This window comes from Parus major, chromosome 14 (assembly GCF_001522545.3).
Source record: "Parus major isolate Abel chromosome 14, Parus_major1.1, whole genome shotgun sequence".
Lineage (NCBI taxonomy): Eukaryota > Metazoa > Chordata > Aves > Passeriformes > Paridae > Parus > Parus major.
This window is the reverse complement of record NC_031783.1, coordinates 16,067,337-16,088,219: the sequence shown is the minus strand read 5'-3', so window position 1 is coordinate 16,088,219 and position 20,883 is coordinate 16,067,337. Positions and strand designations below refer to the sequence as shown.

Sequence of the window (20,883 nt, the reverse complement as noted above, 5' to 3'; positions counted from 1 at the left end):
AAAGAAAAAAAAAAAAGATACCAAACAAAACTTGCCAGAGATTATGATCGCTCTTTCAGAAGAAGCTGGGGAAAAGGGAAGGAGAGTCAGGATAGAAGAAACAATAAGTACAGCATTAGCACAGGACCAAGTGTATATAGCCTGACTATAGAATAAGATTGTGATTTCTAACCAACAAAGGGTCTGAAGCAGTCTTGAATAGAAGTGAGAGAGAAAAAATCTGTGCTTAGCAAGGACTGTAATACAGTAATCATTAGGATTGTTTCACTGAAGAGATTAAGCCATCTGATCCATGACCAAGAATATCCTTCCAGTCATGAATTTCACAAAGCTAGACAGCAGCATCTATGTATAACTTCTTGCATGTGATTATGCCCACCTATATCATTCCTTGTCTGAATGAAATTCTAAAATAATTAAATGTTTCAGAAACTGACCAAGAGAAAAGGAGTGTTTCTGGCTTTTACTTCACCACCTCTTCAACTATGGTTTTTTCATAAATATCCTGTTTTGCTGCAGACTTTCTTCAGGGTGGGGGTTGTTGAAAGGAAGTGTCACCACTAGCTGATTTTAGATGAGGGAGGCTGGGACACATGAAGTCTCTCCTGCTTATCATTCTAATCGAATTTGCTTATGGTCCCTATGATAAATACAGTAATACTGACTAAATATGAAATAGAGAGGGCTGCATTAAGTAGAATTATACATGTGCTTACAAGTGTTGCTGGAGATTTTGGTCTCCTCCGGGCTGAGCCCCTCTGGGATACTCCCTCAGGAGAAGTCTCCCTTATCTCAGTTCTGCTTCAGGAAGGATTCTCCAAAGGCTCGTTTGCTTCTTGTTTCTCGTGTTTAGTAATATCTATTATCAAAAGACTTGGCAGGTCTTCCCCAGACTTTCTGCTCAAATTCAACCCACCATCGCCTGGCTCAAGTTGGCTTGAAAAACACAAAATGGCCCCGAACTCTGCAGCCTTTTTATCTTTATACTTATTCTTACCCAATTAACTATACACACATAAATTATTTTTCTTAGTGACCCAATGACCCAACACCTGTGTGCTGCATTGCGACATTTTCTATCCAATCACCTACTGCTACCCAAGAACCTCGAGAAGAAGAAAAAAGAAGAGGCAACACCCTAAACCCTCCATCTTGTCTTCTGTTCTCTAAACTAGCTTATACTCTAAACTTTAATTTTTTCACCCAGTGACTTAAGAAAACTCTCTAATCTACACACTCACACTTTTAGTTTTTCTATTTAACAGTTGTTTACATGGTGTTATATGAAATTCAGTGGTTTTTTTGGATGTCAGAGCTAGGCATCAGAGACAAGGGCACACTCTGTGCCTCAGACTCTAACAAGAACTTGTTCAGGCACACAAACAAATAAGCAGCCTTTAGGTTAAGTAAATCAGAACAGAATGTTTCCAGGTAATTGCTATTAATTTAATAAACTCTCCCCACTCCCATGCAAGAAGTTCTTTGTTCAGCTCTGCAATGTTTGAAATGTATTAGACATTTCTGGCTCTCTAGCTCACCTGGAAACAAATGCAGCATGTTTAAATACAAATTTTCGTGTTAGAAGCCATAAATGTTAGGCCTAAGTAGATCACTGAACAGTGAATTCTGAATGACTTATCAGAAAAGAATTTCAGGAAGTAGCATACAACTTGCTGAATGAGATTCTGCATCACATTAATGCAATTAGAGGAGCTAACATACAGACTGTGGATAGATATCAATTGAGAGAAAAGTTACTACAGCTGCACATAGCATTTGTATCGCCATTAATTAATTTATTCTGTTGGAATCAACACTTTAAACAAAAAATTAGTGTCAATATTAAAATGCTTCTGGAAAGGGCTAGGTGAAGGATTTAGCCCTGGGTAACTTTCCTCAGAAATCAACAATTACAGACCAAGTGAATATCTTTAACTTAGCCAAAGGAAAGGCTAAGTAGTCATTTCACACCAACCATGAGGATCTTACATGAGAAGATGATTTTAGGTAGGAGAAAAGTATTTTCTTTTCTTTTTTTTTCTTTTTTAAATCTATGAGACAAAGATGGAAAGAGTCCAGTGGTTGGACACTGAAAGTAGACACAATTAGACAGAAACAAAGTGAAGAATTTTTACAAAGGGGAACTATCTTTACTGCTGAAACCTCTTCCCTAAACATATGCAAGACTTCCTATTAGCTCAGATGGAAGCCCAGTACTAGCAGTGCAGGTGCAATTACAGCAGCTGCTTGCAGTGGAAGACAAATCAACTTCTTAGTTGGATGCCTTGGGGACCAGACTGCTTGCTGCTTTCTTGTGCACTGATGTCCAGTTTTTGCGACACTGCAAATTTGTGGGTGAAGGCAGAAAAGCCATATCAGAACTAGTGTTAAGAAGGGAGAACCAGCTTTACTCTGCAGGAAAGAAGTACAAAATATCTGAGATGATGCCCTGAAATGATTCACCAGACACGCTGCCAGCAGTCTATCAGCACCAGGAGGTGGTAGTGACCTTGATTTCCAAAGTGGTCTCAAGTTGTTGCAATGGTGTTTGCATCCTTTCTGTATGTTTCCAGGGCAGAATTCTGCCTGTTATCTGCTCAAAGAAATGAGGCCTTGCAGCTGTGTCTTTCCCTTCCCCTCCTGGGGTTCCTGCCTCTACTTCCCAAAAAGCAATTTTAAGAAATTTTAACCAGAATTTGTACAACAAAGATTTTCCAAATGCCCACAAAGACAGATGACTGACTATTATTGCTAAATCTATCACCAGAAATTAATATTCTGGGATTCACCCCCAGATTTGGGATCCAGTTGAACACACAATAAAAAGATGACATTTTCTCAGAAGAATTTGTAAGGTAAAATAAACTATTTGATAGATACCACTGAGAGAGGAAATAGTACAAGCAGTTGACAGCACAGTCTCACCATGTGGGTAGCCTAGATATCATCTAGGTTTTAGAAACTCTGTAAAGCAGAGCTTTACAGGGAGAGTTGAAGAATGAGGTTGATGTGGCCCAAGAAAATTGTAATCAGCACCTTCAATGTGTAAGCAGTAGCATGGAGGATGATTAGGAGAAGTAGTTTAATGATCCAGAGGGAGGTGGAAGCTGACATCCCAGAGTTAACTTCTAACGGGGAAGTGAGAGATGACACGAGGACAAGAAGAGGCTGTCAGTGAATTTAAAAGTGGGGACAAGTAACATGCTTGATGAGACAGAGATAGAAGTAAATGTAATGGGCTCAAAGGGATGGACACAAATTAGGATTTTTGCATCTCTGACTTCTGGATGACTACAAGTAAGATCAGTTTTACATAAGCCTGATAAAACATGAAGTATCATATAAGAAAGAGGATGAGCAAGGATTTCACATGAAGATATGTGGGTAAGATTCTCCAATATGCTTGGGTATCCTTTGATATATATGACACTATATGCCAGCCCACAGCAGACAGCCAGGAGTTCTAGATTTTATTCCAGTTCTGTCATCAACTTTTTTGTTTTATAAGGTATGTTGCTTAATCAACAGAATTTTTTCTTGTTGTAACTCATTCACATGGCTTTGTATGCTCACCTAAATCTTAAAGGAAGTCAGAAGGTTCAGGCTCTGATTTGGCAGAGGCTCTGGACTCTTTCGAAATGTGTTTAGCTTGTTCTCACTCCCAGAGCAAGATTCTGATGTTGACAAGGTCTAGCAATGCATGTTTGCAGCCCAGAAAGCCCATTGTATCCCGGACTGCATCAAAAGCAGCATGACCAGAAGGTTAAGGGGAGAGATTCTACCTCTCTACTCTGCTCTTGTGAGACTCCCACTTGCAGGACTGTGTCCAGTGATGGGGGTCCTCAGCATAAGGACATGGAGCTGCTAAAGCAAGTCTGGAGGAAGCCACAAAGATGATGAGCGAACTGGAGCCTCTCTTTTATGGAGACAGGATGAGAGACCTGGACTTGTTCAGCTTGAAGAAGAGAAGGCTCCAGGGAGAACTTAGTACCCCTTCCAGTACATAAAAGAGCTATAAGAAAGCTGGAGATGGGCATGTAGTGATGGGGCAAGGGGGAATGATTTCCAGCAAGCAGAGGCCAGGGTTATATGGGGTGTTGGGCAGAAATTTTCCCTGTGAGGGCAGACACACTGAGAGAGGTTGTCCAGATAAGACATCCCTACCCCATCCCTGGAGGCATTCCAGGTCAGGTTGGATCGGGCTTGGGGCAACCTCCTTCTGGTGGAAGGTGTTACTGCCCATGGCAGAGGGTTTGAAGATTCCTTCCAACTGAAGCCATTTCAGGATTCTATGACAGAATGAGTGGTGCACAGTGGGAACAGACATAGCAGATTTGGACCCTTGAATGCAACCCAGTTGTCATTCCTTACATCTTAGCAACTATTCATAAATGACATGCTCTGCCTTTGCCACAATCCCTTCCTTTGCTTACATCTCTTCCAGTGGCAGCACCAACAGGCACTAAAGAAAGGTAGGACACTGACTAGCACCTACAAAGTAAAACAGTGACAGGCAATAGCATGTCTGTACCAACAGGTACACCCCTTCATCCAAAGTGCAGAGTCTCCTGAGCAATCTGTTATGTTAGTATGTGTAGTTGGACATCACCCCTGCCTATATGAAAAGATTTTTGTGGGTCCTTTAAGAAAAATGATCGATACCTTCTGAATACCTAGGTCTCTAAGCACACATTTGACAGAAGCACATCAAATGTGCAGAGCAGGCTCACATGAGACTTATCCTGGGGAATAAGGAAAAAGTAGTTGGATTTTCTTATCTGCATTAATTAGAGATTATTGGAGAGAACCCCATATAACCAGCCTTTTTCTCTCTTCATCTTTGGTGATCCATTTTCACAACAATTTGATGCCCACAAACAGCCATGTACTTTTATATGTGATATACTTGGATCCCAGAAAAAAGCTGCTACAAGGATGACTGCAATAAAATAATATTCACATATTTATGCACACACATATACACACACACACACACACACACACTAAAAAAGTATGCTTATGTCTGCAATGTCCCAGACACTGAGGACTATTTTGGCTGGATTCCTTTACATTCATCTCCTGCAGTCAGAGAGAAGTACCTTGTTCAAGATGGTCCTTCTTTCAAGCGCAATCCATTTAGAATTAACGCAATAGTGGTGTTTTGTGCTCAGCAAGCTATCAGAACAAAAGTGCAAAGACACTTCTGATCTTCAGGCTCCTAGTTCAAGAAACAATATAGAATTCCACATTAAGATAAAGAAAATATTTTTCAATATTTTAGCTCAGGAGATGTCCCCTAATATTACATGCTCGAATATGTAGAACAGAAATATGTTAAACTGTCTTACCAGCTCAAAAGAAATGCCTCTTTTCACACTGCTACTGTCCCTTGATAGTTTAAGCTGTGGTGTTTGATGATCAGGCAGTAGCAGCAGTGGCATAATAAAGAAGAGCTTACTGTGCCTGATTTTAAAGATAATCTCAAGAACCAATCAAAAACTACTCTGATTATCAGATTGAGTTAAAGTAGCTATATATGTAATTTCTCATTAGTCATGGAGAAACAGGAATTTCTGCTAAAGGGTTAACATTTAAAAGGCCAAGTAATTTGCTAAGTAGAAAAGTATCTGCTTTCAACTTTTATATAAATAGGTCAACAGAAGAACTTTCTAAGTGACCCAAAGCCATTTTCTAGCCCTGTGTGGATGTGGGGCTAAACTGCTTCCACCCAGAACCTGTGCTCTACCGTGCTCAGACCCCTGCAGCACCCCCAAGCTGTCCTGTCCTGTTCTTCTTCCACAGCCAGTGGCTGCACTGTGCTCACAGGGCAGCTCTGGAAGCAAAGCAAACAAGCATTTCACTGCTTCCTAGCCCTGATCCTAGAGTGTATAAGTAATCTTCCCATGCCCAGCAGCAATGATGCAATGGCAGTGTTATAGCCAGGATCCATCAAATCAGTCCTGTACATGGGTCTAGTGCCAGAGAACAGAGAGAGAAGCAAAGAACAGACTGAATAATAGTCTGTCAGTATCAGCTTCTGGGGCCAAGAGACAGGGACACAGGGGCCTTGCAGAAATGGAGATGACATTTCCAAATGGGTACATCAGAATGGATTGCAGTGCTTCTCCCAGTACCTGTGTTTTGACCCTATCATTCCTGGGGGGGAAAAAAAATCCAAATTTGAACAGCTAGATCAGGGACATTTGCAGTTTGCTCCTAAGAGGCACTGAACCCCCACTCCCCCACCTCAAACCCCACCACATCCACAGTGACAGCTCGCTGACCAAAAACTTAATTGCTAAATTTTGATTCAAAGGGAACAACTTCCCTTACTTAAATACCCTTGTGTCATACACTTGTTCATGAAGTCTGGCTCCTACGGTGAACCGAGGTAACTTCCAGCCCAACATAACACCAAACCACCTCCTTCTATCAGATGTACAGCCAGATAGTGTTCCAATACCAGAAACAGTTCCTTCAGCAGCTCTGGGTCCATCAATACAAACGGGAACAGCGAGCACACAAAACTGAGATGTCAAGGACCCCAGAAAACCAAGTGAGTTTCTTCCTGAAGCAACCTGGGGTCAGTTATCACAGTGTAGTTTCTGAAGTGAAAAAAGCTGTGAGATGAAGCTGCAGAAGACTGTGAGAGAGAAACATGAGAAATGTTTCTGTCCAGTACATATTCACATTGACATGATTAAAATGCAAGCAGCCCTTGTAGGACAGTGTGGGGCAGTCAGCTCATCAGGGCAGTGGAGCTGGTGTCATCCTCTACTGCCTTGTGGAGGGCATGTGAGGGACCAGTAGCAGCAGGGAGGATGCATCAGCACATGAAGACACCTCCTGCCATGACTTATCACAGCAGACGACAAGAAAAATGGAAAATAAGGAGGGAAGAAACCAAAGAAGCTAATGTATCAGAGCAGTAGCCACAAAGCCATTGAGCTAGGGATGTATTGAGGGAGTAATAACAACATGGCAAAACTAAGCCATGTAGGTCCAAAATCAACATAGCAAATACTGTGGTGGTTCTGAACAATCAAACCAGAGGATGTGGATGCAATGCAAACCCAGCATTCACCTATAAAAAAAAAAAACAAAACAGCTTCTCTTTACTATAGTGCTCTGTCCTGTTTAGAAAGCTGTGGGGTTGCCTATAGTCTCAGGTAAGAGAAGGGGGTGAGGGAAGGGAGTTTATTGGTATCACAGCAACAACAGATTATTACTAGACTGGAAATATGCATCATTCACCAGAAAGGTTCTCTCAAGATATGAGCTTCTAAAGCCAAACAGCCTATGGGTTAGCACTATGCCTATGTAAGACGAAGGACTTCACACTTAATTTCAGTATTACAATTAATTTTTAAGACAATTATCCTGAACAAATCAGTGATATGGAAATGTCAGAAAGAAAAACAGATTCAAAGTTACAGGAAAATTTCATATTTAGTTTTATTAGCTAGCAGACATTGCTTGAAATTTGTGCTACTGACCTGTTTACAGCAGCAGAGCAAGTCAAAGGCAGAAGTGGCAGGCATAGCCAGGTAGGACAACGTTTCGATAATTCTGGCATAATTCTGAAAGCTGCTCAATTAATATTCTTGTAAAGTCCAGGGAGGGAATCTGACTCAATAGAAAAGCTTAGTAACAAGAATTTGTTTAGAATGATACATATTTTGAAAACTTTTCATTTGCAGACTCTACCTGAAAGTCTTTCTGAAACCTGAGTTGTGCTTGGTCTCTTGTACTTGCATTTCTGCCATGATTACATAAGAATTAGTTTTGATTCCCATAGACAGGTCTGGAAACCTTTGTAATTAACAAACTACTACAGCTGAGTTTGAAGAGCCAAAGGTAGTAGAAGATAAAGTAACATCACATGTTGTTTGGAAACGGTAGAGGAATTTTAATGTAGCAAACATTCTTGCCATGGGTTATGATTCTAAGGTTCCATGTACAGCCAAACTCTCAAGTCATGTGAGAATACAAGGGAAAATAACTTAAAGTTCTATGATCTTTATAAGGTTACTGCAAAATTTTTTGCATATCTACAGAAGCCAAAGGATCGTTTTCAAGGTACAGTTGTTTTTTTCTGACATTTTTCTGACATCAAGGAAGGGTTGATTTATGATACTGAAAAAACCCAAAACCCAACAAAACTCAACAACATCAATCACAACAAATTTGAGACATTATAGTATAAGTGGAAATAGAGACAGGCATATCTTGTGGACCTAACAGGTGTCAGTTTATGCAATAGAGTTTAAACAAAGTATACTTTGTTTCTCTTCTGAATTTTGCTAACACTTCACTCCTGGCACACTATGGAAAAGGCCCCACACTCATCCAGGCAACATCAAAGTCCTTAGTTTGTCTGTGTCCCACTGAGAGGGCTCTCAGAGTGACAGGAGACCCACTGCTTGACATAGCTCCGTGGAAAGTCTTGCTCCTCCTGCTCAAGAGGGATGGGTCCACAAACGGTCTGACTGTTTTGCCCAAATTCAGAGTCAACTGGACTTCCACAGTCTGAGTCCACAAAGCCACTGTCAATAGTGTCCAAATCTACACAGATCAAAGGATAACTGTCACCAGGCCTTGTACTGTGAGGGAAGAAGTCATAGAAGCCTTCACTGTTAGAAACACTTTCACCATCAGGAGAAGGTAGAGAACCTGGATTTTCCAAATCCCACTGATGAGTCTGCAAGCAAAGGGCTTCTAGGATGTTCCCCACCCTTCCTTCCACTCCCCTTTCCCCTTGCTGATTGACTGGGCTCCTCAGGTGGTCTGTGGACACAGAGCCTGAAGCAAGTATTTTGTCCTGTGCACTCAGATCAGCCAAATGCAAGTCATTGGATATCTTTCTGTCTTCCTCATCAATGTCAACCTTGGGGTAACCAGGCTCTCCAGCACTATCATCTTCCTTGTTGGCATGCTCATGTTCTCTGTTCACATGGTTACAGCTGCACTGGCAGTTACAAGATGTAAATTCATCAGCCACAGTCACTGTATCGATTGACAAGTGCCCGTATGACTGGTCCTCAGTCCTGCCACTGCTGTTTACACTGCACCACAGGGGCTGGCTACCATGACCTGGGGCAGTCAGGCAGGATGCACAGGGCTTGCAAGGCAGATTCTTTCTCAGCTCATGCAGCTCTTCCTGTGGGGTGCTGTTGGAAGGATGCATGGTGTAAACTTCTAGGACTTCTGGAAGGACTATTCCCCATTCAAAGAAATCAAAGGTCATTTTCATACGGGATGCACCAACCCACTTCTGCAGAAAAGGAAACATGGGGAGAGAGAGGTTAGCATCACAAGATTTGAGGTTCCACAGAAATAACCAAGTTTCTTACACTTCTCTAGGAAGTCAAACTCTAAAATCACTGACTCCTCTAATGTAACAGGAGGATCCTGTTATTATGAGACACAGGCAACTGCAGGAGAACTAACTGAAGTCATCGAAAATAATTAGCTCTGAGAGGTTTGCATGGCTTTGCAGTTTTCTCTGACACTCCTGTCAGGATCCTGGGGTTCAGAAATCACATTAACTCAGCTTACACATTGAGAGAACACATACAGAGAATAAGAAGTGGAGATATAACATAAAGGTCTTCATGGTACTGAACAGATACTAGAAAGGTCTGGCTCATATCTGGAGACATTTGGCAATCCTTTGAGAGAGATTACCCCTTCTACTGCCCTAATGAGAATCCTTTGCTCAGGATAGCGTGATGACCTTTTAGTCTGTCATGTGCTCCACTCGTGTAGCCCATTTATACCTTAAAATCTCCATTATGAGCCATGTAAAGAGGGTTGAAAAAGGGAGCAGGGTCTGGGATGCAAGCCATCTTCTTCCACAAGCTGGAAGAGAAAAGAGAAAAGCTTTGGGGTTAAGCATACATTACAGATGCAAAGCAAGGCATCTCCAGATCCATTTCAAGCAACCAGAATCACCTGTCCAGCCTTATGAGTTAGCAAGTGACTGAGACTCCAAGGATGTCTTTTGCTGCCAGAGCCATCTTGCTTTCATTCTTGCTTTTCATGCTTTCTTGTGAACCTCAGTGTAGGTGAGGCCTCAGCACTTGCATACACACATTCACACTAAGGGAAGACATTCCAGGTTTTTCCTTCCTGGAAAAGCACCAAATGCTAGGAATGTGTTCTCACTGAGTCTGGGCTGGTTTGTGGTCTGCAGGCCAGGACTCTTCTCTGTGCAATTCATCTGTGAACCTGGGCTGTGCCAGCCCTATTGCTGCACCAGCCCAGCCCTCCTCCATGTCAGCACTCCATATCTCTTCAAGGATATGAGAAACCTCTGAGAGGGCCAGGGGCCTCCAACCAGCATTGAGCGACCTATGCCAGCTTTGGAAAGGGGCAGCTAGCTCTGCTACTGCTCTATCTGGCAATTGCAAAGAACAGACAAGGCCAGGAGAACAGCTCAGGAGGCTGTATGCCTTGCTTCATCCCGATGGCACCATCTTGTCCCAGCCTGCTGAGTGGCAGCAGAGCCCCACAGAAAATCAGGTCACTTGCGGCAGTACATCAGCCGGTGACCATTCTTGGCTGTCTCTCACAGGCCCATAGCTGCCCACTCATAGATATACAAGACTCAAGGAAGGAGGCATGTGAACACCCCATCTTTAACAAGACAGAATAAAAGAATTACCTCCTGCCTCCTGAAGCATTCTTACCTCTGCTGTTTGGCCAGAAATGTTGTGATTGAGGCTATGATTGCCACGACAATACCAAAGAGCAACAGCCATTCCATGCCATGCGCTGTCTGTGTCACTGCTGGAGAAAGAGACAAGGTCATTCAGACTCACCTTGTATTTATACCCCAATCAGTAAACAGGAGATGGTGGGGAGAAAAAGGATCTTTGGAAAGGAAAGTGTTGTCAAGCAATGGAATGGGCTGCTCAAGGAGGTGGTGGAGTCACTGTCCCTGGAGGTGCTCAAGAGACTGGACATTGCACTTAGTACTATGGTCTAGTTGATAAAGTGACCATCAAAGGTTGGACCTGATGGTCTTCGAGGTCTTTTCCAACCTAAATGATTCTATGACACACAATTTATATCCCATATTCTCTCATTGGGATATTGAGGCTGTCACCTGGGTATCAGTACTCCAGACAGGTCTGATTCAGAGTGCTCAGAGATGACTGCATCAATGAAAGGAGCATTACATCAGCCGCCCTACAACCTGGCTGCACCTCAGATAGGCAGCCAACATCGTTAGGGTAGGACAGCTCCTTGCCACAAAGACCCCTGGTGTGTCTGACTCCTGGTTTAGAGACACCTCCACAGATGATCTGTGAAGTGAAAGAGTGCAGCTGATTAGAGACAGGTGTTGACTAGATGACTGCCTGGTGGCTGTTCTCCACCTGTGATGAAAAGGAGCACTGCTGAGATCCAGAACTCAGATATCCCTTAGCAAATGAAGCCTGGCCCTGCTGCCACAGCACCAGGTTAACCGTGTAATACTTCAGCTCGTGCTGCAGATCAGTGAGAGCAGGGAAGCTCAGCATGTGCTGCTGGCATTGACCCCAGTCATTTTGCACCTGCTCTGTTGGAGAAAAGGCTCCTTATTTTCATAGCCTCTGTTCCACCACGACAAGGATCAGTGTACTTCCATGTATAAAGTACTGTGAACTCCCTCCAGAGTCGTGGCTACCAAACAAAACACCCATGCTCAGCATGACCAAACATCAGAGTCCAGCCATAGAACTCAGGTTTGAGAGCAGCATCTCCCTCCCCTCAGCTGAAGACAACACTAAGACCCAGTAGAGGAGATCTCCCTCATTTCTAAAAGCTGCAAGTAGGACCCTGGACATTTGACACTGAAAAGGATCTAGAGGCTGCACTCCTGCAAGTGGCATCCAAATGTACAGGCAACCCCAACAAACACTCTTCTTTTGCTACACAGTGAGAACAATAGTGACAGCCCAGGTTCACATAACCAGTGAGGGAGATAACCATACCTGTCTTTACTGGACTGTTTAAAATTTCTTCTAACTAATTAGATTTTATTAAATTTCTAAAAGCATATTCTGACACTGGACTAATTGACAGGGAAAGGAGATCTGGCAGCACATACTGGCAGGGCTGGTTTTCAATAACAGCGGAGAACTCCATTCACTCCAAAAACCACCATAGCCACTGTCTTCCCGGGGTCTAGCTCTCACTTGGAGCTCATACTCAGTGTTCGCCTGTAGTTCCCATGGCAGGATCACCAGTGTCCGTTTATCTTCATGAACAGCTTTAGTCTTCTGAGTCTGTGAATGATTAAACACCAAACACTGGAGTGACTGCTCTGACTTTGCTCGCACTGCTGCACAGTGAGGATGCCTGCAAAATAACCTCTTCTGCTTTCATGTTGTTTCTGCAAGGCCATGCTCTGACTGGTCAACAGCTCCATGCAGTCCTGGGGGAGCCTTCCAGGCAGGACAGCATGAGAATCAAATGAATTATCAGCCTTCCTCACATGATCTAATACTTCTCAAACAGCTTCTCAATTATATTTTGGGTTTGCCCATTTTTAGTCCAGTCAAGCAGAGACACATCTTTTCTAAACCATGAAAACCCTTCTTTTCCACCAGTGATATTGTCCTGGTTGTGCTGGCCTCCTCTTCTCTGGTACACCCTACTTGATGGTAAACTGACATCTCACTTACCTCCCAGGTGTCAGTTCTTCTTTTGTAACGCAGCTGATATTCCAGCTCCTCATTCAAAAAGTAGAAGGAAGAGTTCTGATAGATGGTTTCCCAAGAAATATTGTAACCCTCTGAGAAGGAAGCGTTCAGGTTGAATGGAGGCTGTGGTTTTACTGGAAGACAGGATAGTGTTACCTTTTATAAGATTACTACAATTAAGAGATAGCCCAACACGGTATCATGTTACCACTACAGTGAATAGGGAACAAAGCTGCCCTTTGTGGTGGCAGTGGTGGGCCTTCCTATACTAGAGAACATTCACAGCATTCCTGCCCTCAGCCATGCACCAAACCTCACATGTAAGGAGCATAATGAAATCAGGACCATGGTTCTCTGAATATATCTTCTGCTTGTCTCTGAACCTCCTTATTGCCTATGGAGATGGAAAGATAGTGCACAAGGCTAATAAACTCCTGGGAGATTATGTAAAATGCAGAGCACCTTGTTCTTCTCATGGCATAAAAGAACTCTGTGTAGTTCACTCACAAAACTGGGGAAATACCCCTCATGTAACAGAGTCATGAGGAAAAGCTGAGGATAGGGGACATTGCGTAAGCGCACAGCAGTCCCAACTGCCTGAAAAGCAAGCTTTTGTATCCCTGCAGGGAGTATTTATATATTGAAAAGCAGTAATGCAAAACCCCAGCAGTCTGCAGGTCCCACCACTTAGCTATGATGCCTTTGGATGAGGATCTCTAGGAGATATGCAGAGCACTTACCACCCAGTCTCTAGTCTGTCAGTGGGAGCAAGGACGCTTTCTGAAATGTTTTGGCATTTGTCAAAAAGATGACACCTCTCAAGTAAAGTTTAATTTCAGAAGAAGCCAAATAGAAAAATCCTTTTCCTATGTCTGCGTGGTACCCATCTGCCTAGGTAATCCCTCCTTTTCTTCACAGTTTGGTATACAACCCAGAACACACCAACATTCCACCAAGTCAGCTACATGATTGCATTCAGTCTTCATGTCATACAGGAGAAATGATTAGGAATTGCCCCAGAGATGGGAACTGTCACATCCAGTATATCTGGGACACCTTGTGCCACCCAAAAAAATGTCATGTCAGTTCAGGTGTCCACTGCAAAAGCCTTTCGGGAGCCTCCAGCTCCTTGGATATTACAAGAGAGCTGGAGAAAGATTTTTGACAAGGGCATGTAATGACAGGACAAGGGGGAATGGCTTCACACTGATAGAGGACAGCGTTAGATGGGATATCAGGGAGGAATTCTTGTCTGTGAAGGTAGTGAGGAACCAGCACAGGTTGCTCAGATCCATGAAAGTGGAATCTGCTGCCATCCCTGGAAGTGTCCAAGACCAGGTTGGACAGGGCTTGGAGCAACCTGGTCTAATGGAAGGTGTTCTTACCCATCGCAGGGGGTTGGAGCTGAATGATCCTTAAGGTCCCCTCCAACCCAAACTATTTTAAGGATGCCATGATTTGTGACATTTGTAATAAAGCAGTTCCTCCCTCCCTTTAGAATCCAGCCAAGAACAAGCTCTTGCATAGCCTAGGTATGAGACTGGTCTAAGGTGGATATTTATCACCTACTGCTTCATGGGGAAAAGGAATTTCCCCATGAAAATCATGGGCCAAGCCAGCTCTAAGCTCAGCCTCAAGCATAATAGCAGTAATAAGAGCACAGTGCTTTATGTAGATGAGTGTACAGCAAACATAGCCCCACACTGCTTGCTTCCACTCTTACTCCTTGCCCGGACTATCCTGGCACATAAAGTCAAACAGTATTTATCAAATTCACCATTTTTGTACTTACTGTTGTCTGACAAATAAAAACCTTTGGAAAGCACATGGTGCCTATCAGCTATCTCTGTGACATCCACCTGGACTTTGGTATCTGCCAGGAGTTCAGTCATGTCCACAGTGCACATGTACTGTGTGTGACTGGTGTTCCCTGACAATTGCAAGAGACTGCAGGCAGCCACAGTATTTTCTGGATCTTCCTCAGGAAACCTAAAAAAGCCAAAATTAAAAAGTCTGCATGTATCACATACTGTAGCTGGATTAATTTGTTGCTGAACCACCAGGCATAGGAAACAATTAAAATGAAAAATCAACATGTTGAAATAAAAAAATGTCTTTGAACTTAAACATATTTCTTTTCCCTTCTACTTGCTCAGCTTAGCATTTTTGAGAGAATAGGGAAGTGTTTCTGGAAAGGAAAGGTGCTCCTCAGGGTTACACAGCCCAAGACTGCATCCACTTCCTTGCTGGGGCAGAACAGCAGCAGACTGGACAATCTGTGTGAGCCCTACCAATACACAAAGGTGAAAGTTGACTTATAACAATAGCAAAGGGCAAGGTATTCCCATGGCAGCAGAGAAGGCAATGCTAAGGAAGCTGGAGTCAGCATAGCAGTCAGCAGCAAGAAGCACAGTCAGTGGAGACAGGAACCAGGGGTCCTTTGCTAGGGAAGAAGTCAGTTTGTAACTGAAGTGCAAAATAGCAAGTGAAAAACCAGCATGACAGCAAAACCAGGATTTCTGCCTAACAAAGACAACAGAAGGTCGCCACTGCGCTATGGCCATGGAGAGGCTCCTGCTAAGTGGACTTTTCTCATCCCACCAAGTCGTACCATGTTGCAGTGAGGTTGTAGGAACCGCCACCCAACTCGTCTCGCAGGATACAGGACAGGGTCTGTACATAGTCCACAAAACAAGTGAGGCTTTCACAGCACAAAGCTGTAGGTTTGGAAAGAGAAAACACAGTATCAACTTCAGTGATAAAGCAAAAAGAACTTTGTATCAATATATGCACTCTTCAGGGTTCCCACTAAATCTGAAGCGAACAGATGGGTCTCTGACAGCCGTTCTCCCTCCCGCTGAAAGTCTCCAGTTTTGGGGCATAAGATGTGTTCCAGCTCTACAGGGTGGCAAGTCATTGATGGCAAGATAAGTGTCAAACAAAAACCTATTCAAAATGCTGTGGCAGCCAAAATTAGGAAATGCCCAAATTTTGACTGAATTTTCAGACTTATCCCTGTCTCTCAGACAATCGCTACAGCAGAGTCACATATACAGAGTAGCATATTCAAACGTTTTAATGACACCACTTTCTAAATTGAGTACTGTTCTTTGCTAGTCTAGCTTTCATTGGACATCTACATAGTGATTTACCTATTTTTTTTAAAGTGCTATTTTAGTGATTTTTCTTTGCCATTCTCTTTTCAGTTTTCTAAAGCTAGATATCTGCAGCATCAATACTTTTTATGTCCAGCTCCAGAGCCTTGAAGTATGTTTTCCATGAAACTGGGAATAAAAAATATTGCCAGTTTGTAGTTATTATAATCTCTATAAAACATCCTGATAAGCACAATTTACTAATTACAGACTTCCTAAGAGAAGTTGAGAGGCAATTGTAGAACTTACACCAGTCATTAGGAAAATCAAGTAATTTTTTGAAGGTGGTCACAAAGCAGCATTTATACTCTTGTACTTTTTCTGCAGGAGCTCTGCTCACAGAGCAGTATTCAGTATGTGTTTTATAAAAATACACTTGTCCTGTAGATAACACACTTATCTCCCTGGATTTCAAGGCAGGTAAGATAGTAGTACAATGAGAAGTGTCTACATTGATGAGTCCCCTCCTGACAGCTGCCTGGGCTGACAAGAACCACCACCATCACATTAGGAATGGCTGAATGAAGAAAGGCCTACAGGAGATGCAGAATGCCACGCTGGTTCAAACAATGCCTACTGCAGTGACCATTCATTTCTGACATGTAAAGTATCACCCCTTTTCAATGGGAATAAAATTATCATCATCTGGGAAAAGACCCAAGATTGTTACATCCATACTTAAATCAGGCATGGGTCCTTCCCTACCATAAAGTGTGCTCCCAGCCTCCTGAGAACACAGCACTCTGCAGCCATCAGGCAACCAAACTATTTTATGCTAACCATGCTGCGAGCTCACTTCCCTTTGTTGTTCTGCTGCTTTCTTGGTCAGAGGAGTTGCACTCTGGGCTTCCTCCTTCCCTGCTGCAACATGCTTTATGTCCAGAGTGTTGTTTGCTAATATGCTATGCTCAGCTGAAGCTGTATGCAGAGAACCACTGCAGAATGCAGACACTGTGTGCAGTGATGGACCAGAAACATCTGTTCCACTCTCCAGATCAAATGGCTGTCCACACAGACGAGCTGTCTGCACTGACAGCCACAATGCACAGCAGGCATATCCAGAGGAGGGTGCAGCCTCTTTCTAGGGTGGAGTAAGTTCAGAGGAAAACAAAGTCCAACTTTTCCGTGCTGAAGTCACCCACGACCCGTTACAACATTTACTTCCAAGTCCTTACATATCAGAGCACACATTACTCTCCTTATATGAACTCTGGACAGCACTCAGATTTGCATACAAGATCCTCCTTAACTCAGAGTTAGGATGGTGGCTTGGGGATGTTTGCAACAGATTCGTCCCAAGGATGTACATGTGATTTTTTTAAACCTTCATTTTGACTCTCTAATTTCACACCAACTTCAGAATTCTGTTCTAAAATTTTTATTAAGTTTTCACATTTTATTTTGAACCCTCAATAGACTCTTCTGAGGGTCCTGGTCAAAGCACTGTTTAGTTTTGAATTCTGAGCAACACACTTTTTCTTTTTTAGCCTAACTTTGTTTTCCTAGAAAAATGGGGTTAGGAATCTCTTGTATTCCTTTATAAAGAGCAGCAACAATTAGCAACAATTAGTATAGTATACTGCTAATCAGCAGTAATTAGCATTCTTCTATGCTTTTTTGTTAATTAGTCATACAGACTACTATTCCTAGGTAGACAGACTACTATTCCTAGGTAGCTGGTAAGTTGCAAGGGTATCTTTGGGCAAGAATCTGTTAACAAAATTAAGATGACAGCTTTTTACTGGGAAAAGAGTAATTAAGTGTCCTAAAATTAGTTAGCTAGATCTAGAACGAAATGTCTGTCCTTGGCAGCTTCAGAAACAAGAATTGAATACTAATGGTAAGGTCTAAATTGATCCAAATTGAAATTAGTACACTGTAGTTCCCTGGCTTGCATCACACAAATTTCAGACCAGATATCACAGTGGTCCCCTATGACATGAAGATATAATTCTGAATGCATCTTTTCTCCATATTTAGGTCTGGGGCAGGTCCGATGCCCTCCTACAAGCAGCAGGTAAGATACTGAACTTGCATGGTTCCCTGCAGACATGGCTGTCACTGCTTTTTTCTGTCCAGCTGATCTGTTCAGAAAGTCAGATTGGAGTCAGCTGGAGCTTGCAGTGTGGGTAGGAACCAGCAAAAAAGTGTGTGTGTGTGTGTGTGTGTGTGTGTGTGTGTGTGTGTGTGTGTGTGTGTGTGTCTGTCTGTCTGTCTGTCTGTGAGAGACTGTATGCACAGTCCAATCCTAAGCAAAAGGACTCAGGCTAGGAGAGGCTCACTCCACTGACCCTGGCTGACAGCAACCCTGGGGATATCCTGGTCTTGGCCATCAAAACCTTTTCTATAGCAAAGGGTATTTTTGGTGGGGGAAATCCTACTCTTAATGTCACTAGGAGACATTTCAGTGCAAGGCAGGCACTACCTCTGCAGGCTCTGCTGGTGCTGCTCCCCAGAGCAGTACACAGCCTGGCTGAACTCTGCCCAGCACCTTCCTGTGCCCGTCCTCCACTCATTACTGCATGGAACTGTCTCCCCTGGGAACTTATCTTGTGTTTGCTGTCCCATGGCAACCTTGTGCCATGCCCATCTCATCAGAGCCAGCACACATGGTCACTAAGATAAATCCTGTGGGTGTACAAGAGGAAAGTAAGTACTGAGTACTTACCGTACTGGAAAAAAAGGCAGAAGAAAATATTCTGGAGCCACTGTTTGTTCCTCATGGTGGTTCTCACTGGATGTCCTGGGGAAGAAGATAACAAAACAAAACAGAAAAACAACCACAAACAAGACTTCCACAATCAATTTAAAGCTCCACTCAGGTATCTACTTAACTAAGGTTGAAGTGGAATTAATCTTGCTTTCATTTAAACATCTAAAAGTAGTGCCTTATTTAGACAATTTATTTCAGCTCTCCTATGTGTATCTATTCCATGGGCTAAGGGGGGGATGAGCAACAGCCTGCTAACTTGCCATAAGCAAGGTCAGTGAAATCTTTGCTCCTTGCCAGCAGGTGCACAGAGAAAGCAACAAGGTGACTGCAGCTTGGGCTATCCAGGCAACAAGAAAGACTCCTAGGTTAATTGCAAACCCATTTTTTCTTTATTAGTATCTTGCAACTAGGAATGGCTTGGCACTAGAAGTGACATTGCTGCAGATTAAACAGCTATACAGTGAATTAGCCAAATGGAGTCTGAATATCATTGTGGGTCCGTGTGAGGAAAGCTAGTTAAGGGACTCCAGAAAGACAGACCAAAGGAAAAAAAGAAAAAAAAAACCAAACAGCCTCCCATGTAGTATCCAAGAGAACAATGTACAGTACTGACTGCAGGTAGAGGCTGCATGGTTTAAAACAGAGGAAATGGTATCACATACAAATGACCACAGGCCCTGCTCCAAGACAAAGCCCTCAAGTCATATAATGCATTTAAGGCTGTGTTTTAACAGCATTTAAACATTTATAGAAACACATGGATATGTACAGAAAGGCTTAAAATGTGCTCCCTGCAGAGTACTGGCTGTTGATACTTTGTACAGACTCCAGCACTGTTTTCTCAAGCTATTCTTAAATGGGACAAAACTTCAGAGAAGAAATGTGTATTATTTTGGGGGCACAGTTTTATTGAAAGCAAGTTGCAAGGATGCACAGACAGCAGGAAGGGCCTATATGCCATGCTTCATAGTCTGATCTGCCCTTTTAATTAAAAAAAATCACCCCTTGTCCTATAGCAACAGACACTGCTAAAAGGTTTGTCCTTATCTTTCTTACTGGTTCCTTTTAAATAATGAAAGGTTGCAGTAATGTCTCCTCAAAGCCTGCTCTTCTCCAGGCTGAACAAGCCCAACTCTCCCAGCCTGCCATATATAGCAGAGGTGCTCCAGCCCTTGGAGCATCTCTGTGGCCTCCTCTGGACTCACTGCAGCAGCTACACGTGCTTGTCACATTAGGGTCCCAGACCTGAAGGCAGAACACCAGGCAGGGTCTCAAGAGAGCAGGGTGGGGGGGAGAATCCCCTCACTCTATAAGCTGTCCAGACTGCTGGGGAAGAACCCTGGGACACAGGGGTCTCTGGGCTACTAGCACACATAGCCTGCTTATTGCCAGCTTTTTATCCACCACTGCCCCAGGTCCTTGTCAGCAGAGCTGGTCTCAGTCTGTTTGTCCCTCAGCCTTGTATTCATATATGGGGTTGCAGGTATCCAGGTCCTGAGGTGCCTATGCTGCATTCACTACAAGCAACAAGGACCCAGGCAATCGCTCAGCAGAGAGAACACCATGAGGTCTTTAAGACTTGGGGAACATTTGTGGTGTATAAAAATTTCCCAGGTTTACTCAAATAATGAAAGCAAAACAAATTTGGCAGCCACCAGAAAGCCCCTGCAGCTTCATGTGAGCTCACAGACACGCTCTCAGGGTGTCAGTGCCCAGGTGAGACCAGCAAGACTGGCTCCGGAGGTGCCACAGACACCGTGTCACACCCTGCTGTGGGAGCAATGATGCAGCTGCTGCCCCTTCTTTCCTACCAAACAAACCCTACCCATGGAGCACTGTTCCAGCTCAGCACGGAGCCCCAGGCACCCTGCCATCCTCCCTCACCTGTTGCCAGTGCCAGGGCAAACTCTCAACCTTTATCTCCCAGCCCTTCTTCCTCCATCGCACATTGCCTTGAGTAAACATCTTTTCTTTACCCCTCTAGTCCAACCTCTCCAAGTTTTCTCTGTATAGTAACACTTGTCATTTGACACTTGCCACCACTACTTCTGGTGGTGCAGTCCCTAGTCACAGATACAGTCCACTGTCTAACTCCACCTTGTGATCTCACCTGTCTTCCATTGCTCCTCCCCAGATCCTCATTCCTTTGAGGAAGGCCTCCTGTTATCCTGCCATCTGAAACCTGCTCACTTGACTTCATGCTCAGACAGGCTTCACCATGAGCCCATCTCAGCATCACTTTGTATTGTGACTGTCACACTCCACACTCTTGGCCACCACGGAAAACAAAGAAAGGCAACTTGCTACGGGGGAAAGGGGGAAGGGG

General features: G+C 43.5%; 1 protein-coding gene across 5 annotated transcripts in view; it reads right to left on the bottom strand.

Moving 5' to 3' along the window:
• Window positions 1-7,430: 7,430 nt before the first annotated feature.
• IL21R (interleukin 21 receptor) overlaps window positions 7,431-20,883 on the bottom strand; it is a 21,593-nt gene continuing 8,140 nt past the window's right edge. For 2 of the 5 annotated variants that reach the window (XM_033518043.1, XM_015642890.2), the window contains 8 exons: window positions 18,513-18,587; window positions 15,301-15,406; window positions 14,482-14,678; window positions 12,672-12,823; window positions 12,095-12,272; window positions 10,692-10,791; window positions 9,780-9,861; window positions 7,431-9,274 (listed from right to left, as the gene is read on the bottom strand). In XM_033518043.1, coding sequence (XP_033373934.1) covers window positions 8,369-9,274; window positions 9,780-9,861; window positions 10,692-10,791; window positions 12,095-12,272; window positions 12,672-12,823; window positions 14,482-14,678; window positions 15,301-15,406; window positions 18,513-18,567 — 1,776 coding nt within the window. In that variant the 5' untranslated portion in view covers window positions 18,568-18,587 and the 3' untranslated portion in view covers window positions 7,431-8,368. Of the gene's footprint in view, window positions 9,275-9,779; window positions 9,862-10,691; window positions 10,792-12,094; window positions 12,273-12,671; window positions 12,824-14,481; window positions 14,679-15,300; window positions 15,407-18,512; window positions 20,779-20,883 lie in introns of those variants that run through there. The other 3 variants (XM_015642891.3, XM_033518044.1, XM_033518045.1) reach the window with 3 other exon arrangements.